This window comes from Gambusia affinis, linkage group LG09 (genome assembly GCF_019740435.1).
Source record: "Gambusia affinis linkage group LG09, SWU_Gaff_1.0, whole genome shotgun sequence".
NCBI classification, from domain to species: Eukaryota; Metazoa; Chordata; class Actinopteri; order Cyprinodontiformes; family Poeciliidae; genus Gambusia; species Gambusia affinis.
In genome coordinates, this window is record NC_057876.1 from 25999707 (window position 1) to 26016094 (window position 16388).

Below are 16388 nucleotides of genomic sequence, written 5' to 3' on the forward strand. Positions count from 1 at the left end.
ATGAATGTTCACAGATGAACTCCTAACCTGACTAAGCTTGACCTATGTCATAAACGCACAAATGACTTGCAGGTGTTATTCATAGTATTCCCTCAGGGGCTAAGGAGGCTAAATATAAGTGCATGCCACACTTTTCAGATTTTGATTTTTAAAAATATAAAATATCCATTTTACACCTATGTTCCTTTTTTTTGTTGTTATGAAGCGTATCACATGAAATCCCAATAAAACACACTAAAGTTTGTTTGTATAATACTTTTTAGGGCACTAATAATACTTTCCAGAAAATGGATTGTTATAAGGACACAATTCAAGCCTAGACTGAAACCAAACCAAAGTTTAAGATTTGATGATGGAAAAGTAAAGCTCTTTATTTTCTATTTAACTCAGCAACCTTGTAAGCAGAGTAGCAGATTGCTATCTCAACTGGAAGAAAAATGAGAGAATGTCTGATATTTCAATATGACCTTCACAAACTGTTACAGTTACATCTGCTAACATAATATCCCAGTTTGTCTCTGATATTTAAAACTAACACAAACCCATCTCCAAGAAAAGAAGCAGCTTTCATCTTTTTGTTGTTTTTTGATTGAAGCTTGTCGTAACAAGGTGTATGACGTCTGGTTAATGGTTTATAAAGTAATAAAAAAAACACATTTGGTGTTGATTTCACTGGCAGCAAGCCACCGGCCAACCGAATCAGTTCCCACATTACATATAAAAAAATATTTTAAAAATGCATCACATCGTGAAAACTCACAGGGCAACTTAAATTTCTCTTAGACCTCAACATCTTTTTATAAAGTCTGTAGAGGTCAGCCAGTTTTAACGATCACTTATTGCCAGTGGAGCAGTACCTGGTGGAATAAAGATACCCCAAGACCACCCCACTGCCAAAACACCCTCAGGCAGCTCAAACGCAGAGAAATTCAGGCTCTGATATTGCATACCTGCACGGCAAGACCACATGAATGACTCTTTTTCATTTCTACAACATATATTATCTGAAAGCACATCATATAACCACTGATAAGAATATGTTGGGGATGTAAAAGTAACAAAGGAGCTTGTAAAGCAGACATGCAAGACTGCTTTTTTATCAGTGTTATGATAGCAAAATAAAAGCCTGCTTTACTGATCTTCATTAGAATGCCAGTTTATTGTACAAGTACTTTGGAATTTATTAATCATATTGTGTTGATGTCAAATAACTGCCAGTGGTTGATTTCATGTCCTTCTCCTGCCAAGTAGATCAAAAAAGCCATCCTTTGCAAAATTTAAGCTCCCTGTTAGGTGCTTTCAAAGAGTAAAACAGTCAGCAATGTTCTTACCTCAGCACGCTGTGTTCTGGGCTGGCTGGCATCTGTCTCAATGGCGTACACGTCCACCAGGTACAGGTCGGACCCTTGTTCCCTGTCCAGCTCCGCAGCTGTCTGTATCACTCCAGTGTGGCGTCCAATGGTGAAAAGTCGTCCAACGCCTTTTCCTCCACTCCGTACTGCCACAATGAAATACTCCACTTTTGATGAAGAGCCCCTTGGACTTGAGGCATCCAGGGAGATGACATTTGTTCCTGGCGGCTGGCCTTCTTTAAGGATGGTTATGTATTTGGGCTGAGAGAAAACGGGTCCGTCTATCCCTTGAAGGATGATTGTCAGCTCAGTTCTGGAGGTCTTACGGTCAGTGCCGTGGTCTGTTGCTGACACTGCCAGGGTGTACATGAGTCGAGATGGGACCAGCTGGGAAGCCAGGCGAATATCCCCGCTGTACCTGTCCATAATGAAGGTGTCTGCATCCCCTTCCAAAAGCTCATACTCCACTTCCCCATTTTCCCCATCATCAGGGTCAAGGGCCATCACTGTTGTCAGGATGGAGCCAATAACAATGTTGGGCTCAGCCACGAGAGCATTCTGGGATACAAAAGTAGGAACATTGTCATTCAGGTCTGTGACCCATATTGTGACATTTTTTAATGCGAATCGTCGGAATTCAGCTGGAACTGCCTGATCTGTGGCTTTGATGGTCAGCTCAAACAGGTTGGAAAACTCCCTGTCAATTTCCTTATTGGTGTAAATGAGCCCAGAGCTTGGGTCGATGTTGAAGTGGCTCCCTCGAGGAATCTGCTGAACAATGGAGTACTGTAGCTGCCCGTTTATGTCTGCATCCGTGTCGTGAGCTATAATGGTCATGACAGAGGCCGAGAGAGGAAGATTTTCAGGGATAGATTTGAAAATGTCTCCAGGGGCAAATATAGGAGGATTGTCATTAAAATCCCGGACATGAATGACCACAGGTATGGATGAGGAGCGAGGAGGTCTACCGTTGTCCTTTGCAGTTATGTTGAGTTTGTAAAATGATTGTGTTTCAAAGTCCAACTTTTTAATTAGAAAGATGCTGCCAGTGTTGGGGCTAATACTGAAAGTGCCGTGGTTGTTTGTGCCTGTGATACTGTATGTTATGTCTGCATTCTGACCCGAATCTGTGTCCGTGGCAGTCACAGACGCCACTAATTCCCCTATTCTCATGTTCTCTAGCACATCCACAGATAGGGAGGATTTAGGGAAGGATGGAGAGTTATCATTTTCATCCAGAATGCTAATGCTCAGCAGACAAGTGGAAGACAAATGCACAGTTCCAGCATCAGCAGCTATAATTTTAAGTGAGTAAGAAGAAGTGGTTTCATAGTCCAGCTTTCCAACTAAAGTCACCTGTCCAGAGCTGCCATCTATCATGAACTGATGTTCCTCATTGCCCTCAATAATGTGATAATGAACAAGTCCATTTTTGTTCTCATCCACATCGGAGGCAGAAACCCGCAGCAGCTGAGTCATGTTTTGAGCTGACTCAGAGATGGAGGCCTGATAAACATCTTTGGTGAATTTTGGAGGGTTGTCATTGATATCTTGAATGTAAACCTGTACCTTGGCCTGATCTCTGAGGGGTTTGGGGAGACCCTGATCTGATGAGACGACAATGAAGCTAAACACAGCAGCACCCCTTTGCCTCATCAGTGATTCACGGTCCAGCTGCAGCATGCTGCTAAGCTCCCCCGTGATAGTGTTCAGCTCAAAATTGGGCTGTGGGATTTCAAATGTGTATCTGACTTCACTGTTAGGGCCAAAGTCCTTATCCTCAGCAAAAACATATCCAACAACTGATCCTCTCGTCTGTTCCTCCTCAAAATGAAACACATAATTAGTACTATTAAAGAGAGGACGGTTATCGTTCACGTCATCCAGGATCACAGTAACGTTTACTGAGGCGCTCAGTGGTTCCACAGCCCTGTCTTTGGCTTCAAGCACCAAGTTATATCTGTCCTGAATCTCTCTGTCCAACTCTGTTTTGATGTATAACTGTCCATCTGGAAAAATCCCAAACACATCACCCATGTTGCCACTGGTGATGTCATACATAATCTCCCCGTTGAGACCAGAGTCTTTGTCGGTGGCCTGCACTTTAAAGAACCGGCTGTTGACAGGTTCAGACTCTAGAATGATGACTTCGTATGAGAGCTGATCAAACACAGGTGAGTTGTCGTTGACATCATAAACGCTGACGATCAGGATGAGGCTGGACGTTAGCCGGGGAACGCCCATGTCTGCAGCCATTACTTCGATCTCGTAAGAGCTTGTTGTGATCTCCAGCGGGCCAGTCAGTGTGATCAGACCATGCCGCTCATGGATGTGAAACAAACCTTTTGGATTCTCTTTCAGACTGTAGATCACCATGCCGTTGGGACCTTCGTCAGGATCCGATGCTTTTGCCTGGAATATTACATGTCCTGTACTCCAGTTTTCCACAGCGCTCACATGCTCCATATTGTGAATAAAATGAGGAGCGTTATCATTTAAGTCCTTTACAGTTATGTTTACAAATGCATCTCCTGTGATCTCGCCGGCTCTGGCTACAATTTTAAGCTGATAAAATTCTTGCTCCTCTCTGTCTATCTGACTGGATGCTGTGATCTGGCCTGCACTGTTCACAGAAAAAAGCCCCCTTTGATCACCTGAGGTGATCAGATAGGAAATGTTTGTGTTTAGGTCCAGTGTGGTGGCCGACACGGTGCCTATGACTGTCCCAAGTGCTACATTTTCAAACATGACAAAGCTGTACACCCTCTGATTGAAGACAGGTGGATTATCCTGTGTGTCTATAACAGTTACAGTCACAATGGCCTGGGTGTGTGAGCGCACGCCTCCCCCATCTGCTGCTGTCACCTGCAGCTGGTAAGCAGTTTTTTCCTCTCTATCCAGGGGTACTAGTGTTGTGATTTTCCCTGTGTTGCTGTTAATTCGGAATTTGGAAGTGTCTCCTGCTGTAATTATGTATTTGACAGTTCCATTTCTTCCCAAATCACGGTCTGTGGCTGAAACAGTGGTCACATAAGAACCTGGGGGTTCATTTTCTTTCACATTGGCAAAATACTGAACAGGGTAGAACACTGGTCTGTTGTCATTGATATCCCAAATGGTGATGTTGACATTTCCTACAGAGTGCAGTGGGGGGCTGCCTCCGTCTTCTGCACGGATATGGAGCAAATATGAGGCCTGATGCTCCCTGTCCAGCTCCACGCCTGTGCTTAATCGGCCCGACACGGCATCCAGACGAAACAGCTCCTGGATGCTGGCAGGGGTCTCTGCATCAAATGAGAACCGGATAGTTCCATTGGCCCCGAGGTCGTCATCTGAGGCAGACAGCAGCACCAGCTCAGTGCCAGCAGGAGCATGCTCCACCAGAGAAACGTGATATGTGCTCTGAGTAAATGTAGGCACTTGGTCATTCACATCCATGATGTTAACTATCAGTTTAGTGTAGGAAATCTTGGGCTGCAGCCCCTGGTCTTTGGCACTAATGTTGAGCACAATTTCAGATGCGATTTCTCTATCCAGCAAAGTGGCACTGGTAACCAGGCCACTGTTTTCACTGATGGAGAACCAGCCCAAAGTGTTTCCAGACACCAGAGAGTATCTCAGGTTGGCGTTCTGCCCAGAATCACCATCTGTTGCAGAAACCCCTTTAATGTAGCTACCTTTTGGAGTTCCTTCACTGATATCTACTCTGTACAGCGTTTCCTGAAATATTGGGGGGTGATCATTAATATCATTCACAAAAATAACTAGACTGGCAAAGGAGGACCTGGCCGTAGGTTTGCCATTATCTGAAACAGAAACAGTCAGATTATATGAGGAAATCCTCTCTCTGTCTAACACACTCGCAACTTTAATCAAACTTAAATTGGGCACAGAAGATGTGTGCACTTCAAAGTGTCTCTGCTCGTTGCCTCCTAAGATTGAAACAGATATGTTGCCATTAGCTGTGGGTGAGTCTGAGTCTGAAACTGTGAGCAGAGCTACAACAGTGCCTATCTGTGCATTTTCATCAACAGAGGCAAATTTAGAAGTGGTGGGAAAATATCTGAACTTCACAACGGGGTCATTATCATTCACGTCTAAAAGTTTTATTGTGGCTTCTGTTCGGCCTGACAGAGAGGGAACACCATTGTCTACAGCATGAATGGTCAGTGAGTACTCTTTCTTAATCTCATAGTCCAATCCCTCCTTAATAATAATAGTACCTAATTTAGGATCAATTTGAAAAGGCGTCCCCTCATCTAAAAAGTACCTGATTTCAGCATTTGCTCCCTCATCCTGATCTGATGCTGTGATCTGCAGGATGCTCGAACCTACAGCTGCATCCTCGAACACACTGGCTTGGTACTGATCTAGCTCAAAAACAGGGGGATTGTCATTTATATCCTGAATAGTGACGTTTACTTGCAGGTAGCCAAACTTTTTCGGCTCTCCTTTGTCCTCCACTTCGATCAGAAGCTGGTAGAAGGGGGTAACCTCTCTGTCCAGACCAGCGGTTAAAACCAGATGCAGGAATGCCCCCTCTCCGCTGGGATTGACTGTAACATCCAGACTGAATCTCCTCTGCTCGTTCCCCTTCACTATCCTGTAAGTGGTGTGATCAACTCCGTTGCTTCCAATGTCAGAATCCGTGGCAGTGTCCAGGATTACTTGTCTCCCGCTGCTGGCGTCCTCCTTGAAGGACACCACTATGGACGTGTCTGGAAACACCGGAGAGTTGTCATTAATATCCAAAACCACGATCCGGACCTCCGTGGGGTAGGTCGGCTGGCTGGACAGCACCACTACGTTAATGACATCACTTTGCAGAACTTCTCTGTCAATCACCGATGATGTGGAAATGACTCCCGTGGTGCCGTTAATCGCAAAAAGTTTGTGGTTTTCGCTGAAACGGTACGTGAAGCTGGGCTTGGTCTCTATCGTGCCCACATAGGTTCCGACTGGCTGCTCCTCCAGGACACGGAACTCTTGGCGGACTTGGCTGGACGCGCAGCTCCCCGGCAGAGTCCACAGCATCAGCAGAACAAAATGAAACCGGCCAAAGCCTCTAACTGTGAGCGCCATGGTCAGTCAACCTGTCCACCTTTCTCAGACAGAGTCCATGCCGATGATGCATCAACTTTACAGAAGTTAGAGCCTCCACAGCATTGTATTCCACAAAGTGTCTGCAGCCAAAATTCAATGAGAAAAGCAGCAGCAGCTCTTCCCCTCTATCCGCACTGAAGTGTCCCAGAAGTACTCCACAAGTGTTATTTCATCCAGCTGCAACAAAATCCTCTGGATGGAGGAAAATTATTCTTGCAGATCAGGAAAGTTGCATTTCAGCTTCTCTGATTGCCTTTTGGTTTCTTTTGAGGGAGAGGGGGGGTTGCGCTGCTAGAAAAAGCCAGAAAAAAGTTCCCAAATCCTTGGAGATGCGCAAAGAAGTTTATAAAAAGTTAGGGCGCGCTGAGCATACGCGCACCGTCCCGGGGAATAACGGTGCTCCAGTCATATTGCGCTCAGGAGTCCCAGTAAGTTAGAACAAAGCTGGAGTGGAACAAATTCCCTCCCATCACTGATCCCATTGGATGTCCTGTCTTCTGTCTGCCCGCCCTCTGCCGGCCCTCCTTATGGCAGCTCAGCTGGTGGTGGAAGGTGTCAATCAAACATACAGGTAGCAATATCCCCCGGAGATCTTAATTATAAGTAATTGCTTGTTTTAAAGCTGGATTCATTTCCAGAAGAAAGACAATATTTTTTACACATTCAGATTTAAGAGAGGTGTTCAAAATGAAGATCTTTTAAAAAAAAAAAAAATATATATATATATATATATATATATATATATATATATATATATATATATATATATATATATATATATATATATATATATATATATATATATATATATATATATATATATATATATATATATATATATATATATATATATATATATATATATATATATATATATATATATATATATATATATATATATATATATATAAGGAAAAATACCCTTTAAGCGTCCAAAGTTGCAGCAGATTACAGATGCAAAAGTCAGGTTGTCATTAATTTGCAGTCTACATACATTGACTAGTAAATAAATATAGAAGTTTAAATTCTCTACTCTAACATAAAAACAGGACTGTAGTTTTATGTCTTAATATTGCAGTCTACATACATTGACTAGTAAATAAATATAGAAGTTTAAATTCTCTACTCTAACATAAAAACAGGACTGTAGTTTTATGTCTTAATATTGGTGATCTGATATTTATCCTACAACTTTATGTCAAACGTTTTGAGTAGGCTTACAAATATGAGTATGCACCACCATCTAGTGGTTATATTGTGGTATTACCAAACCAAAGTAGGTAAGAGATGTAAAGAGTATATATATATATATATATATATATATATATATATATATATATATATATATATATATATATATATATATATATATATATATATATATATATATATATCAAAAACCTCTCTTTTGTAAAAAAAATAATTCTAACAATTTTGTTTAAATTTGTGTGTTCATCCACGACCTGAGTTGGCAAAACAAATATACAAAATTTTAGAACTGTGGTTTACGCCCACACAAAATTGTCCTGAGCACCACAAATGACCCCCAGAACTCTCTTTGGGCAACCCTGCAAAATAATTGTAATAAGACACCATTTAGTCATTTTTTGCTCTCAATCTTACAAAGAGAATCAAGGTAGCAGTATAACGTTAATGCAGGATGAGTATGTTCAAAGTTTTTTGCACATTGAACCACACATCTTGATAATTTCTAGAAACAGATGCGTAATGTCTGTTTACACGTATCAGAGGTCGAGTTCAGGTCAGACAAGTTCAAGGAAAACTAACTGGAGAAGGAGGAAACTGTTTAAATTTCAATGAAATTACGCCTGCTGCTGAACTTCTGCACTCCTGTGAAATAACATCACAGAGGGATAATTACAACCCGTCCTGGCTTTGAGCGACATAAATGTTTATTCAGGTTTGTTATTTGACATTTTGTGGCTTCTGTAATCAGAGCACTTGTTGCCTGGATGTTAAGTAGGACATGAGTCAAGCAGTGCACATGCATTCATAGACTGGGCAGCACAGGCTCTGGCTGCTTTGACACAGATTCAGTGTTCTGGTCGCGGGCCGAGGATCAAAGTAGATTACCTCCACACAGGAGATGCTGAGCTAACTGGATTACAAGAGAAGACCAGTGGCTCTCAGGAGGCTGTGGATGCAAACATCAACATGAAGTTTTGCTTGAATTAATTTACTTAGGATGAGGCATGGAGAGAAGATGTGTTTAAATGCAGAAAGAGAAAGTTTGTAAAGCCATCTGATGGATAATGTTTAACTGTTTCAATAAATATTCCTTAACATCCGTTTGTTGTTTTGTGCTGCTGTTCCCAATTTTTGGAATAATGCATCTTACTTCATTTCTAAATATGTCATTTATACAAAACAAGTTTTCAGCCTTCTTGTTTGAAGGTTCAAATTTGCTGTCCATATGAAGACAATGGTCCAGAACCACAACTGATAAGCACATATTTTTTTATTACATTTTTTAAAAATCTAAAGTGATGTTTACACAAAGTTCAACTTTTCTGTAATCTAAAAAAAGAGTCAAAAGTTCAACTTTCCTGTAATCTAAAACAGACAGGAATCATTGGATTTTTCTGCTCTTTCCAATGATCACCAGTCATTTAACTTTGCCAGTCATTTAACTTTATGTTTAACTTTATGGTTTGTTTTATAAGAGTGCTATTTTCCCAGAGTCCATCAAGGCAATGAAGTTCCTCACTTTTAACTAATACTAAACCAAAGGAAGCTTCTTTTAGCCAATTATGCTCAGGATTTTGTTTTGTTCCAGTTGTATTATTTGGTACTCTTTTGTTCACTTTATAGTGTGTTATTTTGTGAAAACCTAGTCTTTTGTTCCTCCCAGTGCACCTGGTTCGAATTGGTAATCAACACACCTGCAAAGCAGTTAATCCTTTGATCCTTATTTATATAACCTTTAACAATGCTCTGTTTCTCTCTGTCCACATGAAAAGTTTGGGTTCAGTCACACAGAAAATGATAACCTATACAAATAAAAGTTGACAAGTTAAAAGTTTAGAGGAAGATAATACTTTTAATAACTAAAAAAACACAACAATTAAAACAGTACAAACACAGATCAAGATCTAGTTACCTCCAATGCAGTAATGAAGCAATTATGTTTGGAGGGAATGGATGAAGGATATTTTATACAGCAGACTGTTTCCAGGCTAAGTTGGTTTCCCTCTTGATGTGTAGGACACCATTTTCTCTCCAGTTTCCCAGCATGGTGTTTAAATGAACCCAAATCTGAATTAAATCAGAGACCTAGTCTCCTATAAATAACTACCTTCTTTTTTAGGGGAGTTACACTGCCTAATGCAACATGCAATGAGAAAGTAATACTGCGAACAAGAACATCAATTTGTGAAGAGCTAGAGATGAAAGAGATTGTTACTCTGAGACACTGAGGAAATTAAAAATGAGACAGATGCTTTGAAAGTTGTTACACGATTTTCTGATAAAGATCTACCCTAATGAAATTTTCTCTAGGGTTTGGAGTAGTCAGTTAAATTAAACGCAAAGGTCTCTTATTAAACTCTTTTAAAGTTCCTACTTTGTTTAATTAATATCTATTTCCTACTTCAAGCAACGGTCTTGTGCTAAATAAGCTGATCACTGATGTTAACAGATTAGTGATTTTAATTTTTACTGAGTCGAGTGATGAATTTAGTTACATTTATTATGTACTTTATTAACAGATAAATCATTCTCTGATGTTTGCTGGTTTGCTTTGTCCTTGTTAAAGAGTTGTACATGGGGCAAGGTTGTTGTTGACCAATACATAGCTAAAGTAAATAAACATAAGACAAAGTGTGTAGTGTTAGCCATCAATAGCTAATACTAATTTCAATACAGCCAAAAAAACACCTTCTCCTAGAGCAAAAACTTTATCAATAAATGTGAGTTTTTTCTAAATTACCATGTTTCCATCAAGCAAATTTATTTTTGCAATTCCAGGTTGGGCAGTTATATAATCAATGGAAACAAAGCTACTGATGTCTTTAGTACCCAGTCTCCATCTTACTGTTGACTCATGAACATTAGCTAACTAAAAACTCTTTAAGCTAGCTAAGCTTTGGACCACATTGAAATTGGTTTATTTTCCAAAACTACAATAGAAACACTTTTTTTGCGTCACATGATCCAACAATTGGATATTACTACGGTGCAAACAACAAAGAAGATGACAGGAAGTAGTTGTAGGATGACATATCGCAGGAACAAACTTGTTCACGTATGATTTTAAGTGCATTTCTTATTCAATGGGAACACTGCATCTGCAAAACTGCTTTTTCAACATTAATGGGGTTCAAAGTTTTGCCCACATTTGTAATTGAAATGCAGCTTATCCATCTTACCTGAGGCAAGAGAGGCCTGTTGTGCTTTAAATATTGACCTTTGATGATTTGTGATCAGGTTGTTGAGTACTTTTAAAAAGGTTTGCTTTGTTAGTAGGCTTTGTTCCTTAATCTCCTAAATTCAGGTCATCATTTATTTTGATTTTTTAAAATCGTTTAGCCTGCTTCATGTTGCCAGTTCATTGATATTACAATTTTAAAATACATTTTTATATTTATAGGAGTACAAGAAAACTTTAGGTTTCTACAAGTTTTTGCTACAAGTGAAGCATATGACCCAAATGATTTGGAAAAGGCAAATAAAAATATTGGTGCATTTTCTTAAGATTATTTTGTTGTGAAAGTTTATGCCCATTTTGCATTAGACAAGTTGCTAATGTTTAGAGAAAGGACCCTGGCTTAGAAAAAAACTATTGGATCTCAGAAAATCCAAGTGTGACACGGTTCTGCTGAAGGTGAATGAACTAGCACTGACTGATGATAGATCAAAGGGAAATATCTCTTTGTACATGTGTCAGGAAGAATCATAGAATAAAAGTCAGATGAAATAATCATTAGTCTACAGAGTGGAACTTTAAGAGCAGGCAGACACACCAGGGAAGTAAACCACCCCCAATGAGATTACTTCAAACCATCAAAGGCTGTAGGAAATATCTGTTGGTCGGAAAAAACCTGAGTGCAACTGAAGTGCCTATTCTCATTAAATCTATTGGAAAGTCATGGCTCAGTCATAAAGATCAAATGCAAACTTTGATGAGAAGATGAAGGGCTGCTGTAAGCCACCACAACCGTTCCAGTATCACTCTGGGTGAAGAAAAGAGTGCAGCAATGGACAAAATACAATAACATTGTAAATTTGAAAATAAGGACAGATGAGATTTCAATCACCATAGTTTGATTTTGTGGTCTTTTTTTTAATTCCTAAGAAGCTGCAGAGAATCCCTGTTGAAAAGGAGAGTAAATTCTGACTTCGTCCTGGTTTTAGTCTCAGGCAACCGAACCAGAACTTGAAGCAAACAGGCTTTTAAAAACCAAGCCACAAAAAGGTTATTGTTCGCCTATGGGAGGTGAGCTCCAGCAGAACAACATTGCCCTCTTTTTTAATAACCAGTGTGAACAGCCAAACATTATTGCTGACAGTGGATCTATGGCATGTCTGTATTTATTTAACATGCTTATGAGTTTTAAATTGTCGGCGTGGTTTTTCCTGCTGCAGTGACCTGACATTTCAGAGTCTAATGTGAGAGCCTGCTGTTTCCTGGTGTGCATGCACGTTCGCTCTTTCCATCACCGTGGTCTGCCTCACTGAGGAAATATCAGGGCAGGGAAATAAATATCAATCAGTGAAGCCTACTGTTCAGTATATTAAATGGGCGTTGTGCAAGATATCATTTCCACCAATATTGGCCGAACAAATGAAACAGTTATTCAGAACAGGGTGGAGGTACATATAGTACAGGAATGTGACGTTTAGTTCACAAAAAGTGCAGAAAGGCATTAAATAAGTTCTCATTAAAAGTTCCAGAAGAAAATAGAATTTTATTGCATTCTGAGTTTCTGAATTATCATAAGGCATCAAGACGTTATATATCTTTATGAAGTTAGAAATTCTGCAACTTTAATACTTTAATGCGCCAGGTGTGGGAGAAGTGGGAGAATGAGAAGTCTGTGATAGGAAGACTTCTACCTCAGTTAGGTACATTTTAAGGACGCCAGATAAGACCACCTTCTGGGATACACACCCTGCTCAGGAATCACTGTACATGATGACAAACATAGACTTGATTGGAGAAACTTTGGAGTTCCTGGTTACTGAAACTGCCTTCCTGGAACAACAATGTTGCTAAGAATTACAGCAGCTAAGTGCTTTCTTACCTTGTTGAACCGCAAGTTTCAATAACACAAACTTACTGTAGTTTGCAGTTTATGCACTAGATGTCCCCAAATCTTGTAAAGCACACACACAGCCGTAGTAAAGTTATGCATAACAAATGCATAATCTCTGACTGATAAAGGCCTCACAAACCCTGGAATGGCAGCAAGTAAATGTTAAACTCACATTTTGCTCAACACAGAAGCTTCTAGAGAAATAACTGACATTTCAGCTGTAAAACACGAAAATCAGAACACCTAGAAATTTTATATGAATGCAGATGTAGTTGCACCAGAAAGTGAAATTTATTTTCCAACAACATGCAGATGTTTCCCTCTGGTGGACTGCCTATTTATGAGTTATTATTGAATATTTTAATCTATGTAATAGTACAATTTGTAAATTACACAAAGTAGACTGTAGTTTCTGGGGGCTATATCTGACCAACAGAACACACTGGTCACAGGTTATTATGGCCATCAAAATCTGTGATAACGTCAAATTGGCTATTTGAATGTTAAATATTGATATAAATCAAATAAAATTTTATTTGTATAGCACATTTCAGCAGCAAGGGATTTCAAAGTGCTTTACATCATATCAAACACAGAAACATAATGCAACATAGAATCAACAATCAAAACAGGACATTAAGTCATACACTCAGATGGTGGGAAGACGTGGTAGAACTCTGAAAAATAGTTGTTTTATACTCCCACATAATTTACAGGCCTGTTCAGTAAAGTCACGGATTTTTACGGCCATCAAAATCTGTGACCGGTGTGATCCCAGCTCTTTGAGGGTTAATTATTGTTATATTTTGATATGAATGTAATGAAGAGGTGGTAGAAACATGAAAAATTGTGTTAAAATCTACCAAATCACTTAAAATAATTTCTTAATCATTCAACGATTTATTAAACGGCCACAGTTTGTTTTCATATTTTAATGAAAGCACAAAGGCATTCAGTGCAATGGTCAGTCAAACAGTTTACAGAGTCAAATACAAAGTAATAAATTATATTTTCTCCATTAGAGCGATGGTAATAAAGGAGTTGTGAAGTTTACAATCCCAGCTGTATCAGCATTTACACAGTTTACGTAAAAACTCGCTGATTTGCATGACGTACCTACGCTCTATCGCTCTCTACAGTCACAGAAAATGATGGGTCACAGATTTTGATGCAACACCTTTTTGAATACAAGTTAGAGAATGAAAACCGACGACAAAAGGAAAGAAGAGCCTGTTAGTCATTAAACATGTCATATTCTAATTTACCTGCAGGTGTCACTGCTGCACCACTAAAAACCTTGCTTTTGTCATCTCTGCTGTCACAAGACAAAATTAAATTTTTGAAATGTGCCCCGCCCCCAAACCCCCAAACTGTTTATTCCTCAAGAGATGAGTCTGTTTATAACAGAGCTGTGCTGATAGAAATCTGGGAAAAAACAAAACGCCTGTTTTAAACTCCACTGGGAGTCAATGGTCAGTTCCCTGCATGTTCATCTGATTATCTCTTTGAAGTCACAAAGCTTCGATGCTGGCATAAACATAAATAATCTCATCTTTTAAGAAATAAGTGAACAGTGAGCTACCAGCCAAGCTGCTATAGACAATCAGAATGAGCAAATATAAAATATCAATTAAAACCACTTTTAAAGGAAAAACAGACAAGTAAAAACTATATCAGTTTTTGGTGCAATTTTAGGTTTGACTGAGCAACCACTATTGAAATTCATCCTGGGAGACTTTTGTGTAAGTAAATATCTTAAACAACAATTTCTTCTTTGATAAATCCAGCTGGGAGATCAGACAGCTGAACAGCTTTTACTCTTGCTCTGCTAATTGTTTTGCTCACTTATTTGCTGTTCCTGAATAAAGATAAGAGAATTAACGACGCTCTGCTCTTTGATTCCTTTGAAACTGATATGAAACTGTTCACTGACGCAGCAAACAAGAGAGAGACAACTCGAGGCAAATTGAGTGTGGTACATTTCATTGGACCTCATATTCTTTAGATGCCCTTTCAAAGTCACAAAGACATCTGATGATGTCTCTTTGAAGTCACAAAGCTTTGATGCTGGCATAAACATAAATAATCGTCTTATCTTATTCTATCTTATTCTTATAGACTAATCAGACATGACATTCATAACCACCTGCCTAGGAATTTGATGGTTCCTATTTGATTTCCAACCTGTCCCATGGGCTCTTAACTAGATCCCTGAAGCTGTGATGTGGTAAATAATCCTTTAAGTCTTAAAAGTTGCAAGAAGGGGCACTAATGATTGGACTTGGTTGTCCAGCACATCCCAGAGGATGGAGTGGATTAAGATCATTTTGCCTCTTGTATTTGTTCATCAGGACAAAGAGCAGCACCTACATTGCTGTAGACAAGACCACAATAGATTAATCAACCTCTGTTCCATCCTACTATCTAGTAGAGGTCACCAAAATACCTGCAGTTCTCTTTCTCTTCTGAGACAGAGATTGAGCTCTGAACTGAATTGAATATCCGCTTTTTCCCATGGCCTAAGACTCAAAGGACATTACTCTCAACCAGGCTGCTTCTCTCTCGCTTCTGTCTTGACTGTGTTTCACTTCAGTGCAGTCATGACCTGCACGTTGAAGGTCATGACTTCAATTGATGCCAACAAATGCCAATACTTAGTATTTAAAAATTAAGTTCAGACTCAAAATTTCTCAATCCAGAAACTCTCCTCTCCAACCTTGGGCCCTGAAGTCCTCAGTGTCAATAGACAGCTCTGCTAGACTCCAACACACACTGGGAAAAAGTCAGACTTTCGGTTGAAAAAACAGACTAATGTCTGGCTTTGGTTATACAAGGACCAGATACAGACTTTAAGTGCATTACTGCCTCAGGAACATGGTTGTAAACATTCTCTGGAGCCACAAGACACATTGACCAGAAAACCAAACTTCTATGACCCCAATAGTACCTCAGGAAGTCCACTAGTTCAAGGTCAAAATGGAACAACAACAAAAGCATTCTGATTCTGAAGCAATGTCATTGCACCACCACAAACTTGAATCACTGATTTGAGGAAAGATGGATAATTCTTTTATACTGTTGTACACCAAATTCTGACTATCTGAATGCCATAGCTAATATTGCCGCCCATCGCACCAAGTCTTTTGTATTGCGTCATGGTATTCTCCAAACCTTGGTCGTACTGTTTCTTTTTAGAGATACTCATGTTTCGCTATCATCTTAAACCAGTATTCCCATTCCTAAATCATTCAGTTATGAGATAAGGGCCAGGAACTTTATAATCAAAAGGGAAGTTAAAGTTGTACTGCTGTATGCCTCTTTGTAGGGGGTTTTCTGTACAAATCTCATTTGGAGGAGACCACAGCGAAGACTTGGAACATTCTGGAAAATATCATTTTTGTCCTGGGAACACTTTAGGATCCTCTGTGGAGAATGTTCTGGGGTTAGGCTTTTCTGGATTGAATCTGAAAGAAAAAAAAATAAATGTTTTCCACTTTTGATCTACAGTGAGGGCTGCACAGTGGCGCAGTTGGTAGAGCTGTTGCCTTGCAGCAAGAAGGTCCTGGGTTCGATTCCCGGCCTGGGGTCTTTCTGCATGGAGTTTGCATGTTCTCCCTGTGCATGGTGGGTTCTCTTCAGGTTCTCCGGCTTCCTCCCA

At 39.7% G+C, this 16388-nt stretch overlaps 1 protein-coding gene across 2 annotated transcripts in view; it reads right to left on the reverse strand.

The window, feature by feature from the left end:
* LOC122837066 (protocadherin Fat 4) overlaps positions 1 to 6856 on the reverse strand; it is a 123417-nt gene extending 116561 nt beyond the window's left edge. For both annotated transcript variants that reach the window (XM_044127136.1, XM_044127135.1), the window contains exon 1: positions 1332 to 6856. In XM_044127136.1, the coding sequence (XP_043983071.1) occupies positions 1332 to 6434 (5103 nt within the window). In that variant the 5' untranslated portion in view covers positions 6435 to 6856. The remainder of the gene's footprint in view (positions 1 to 1331) is intronic.
* Between the last annotated feature and the right edge of the window lie 9532 nt (positions 6857 to 16388).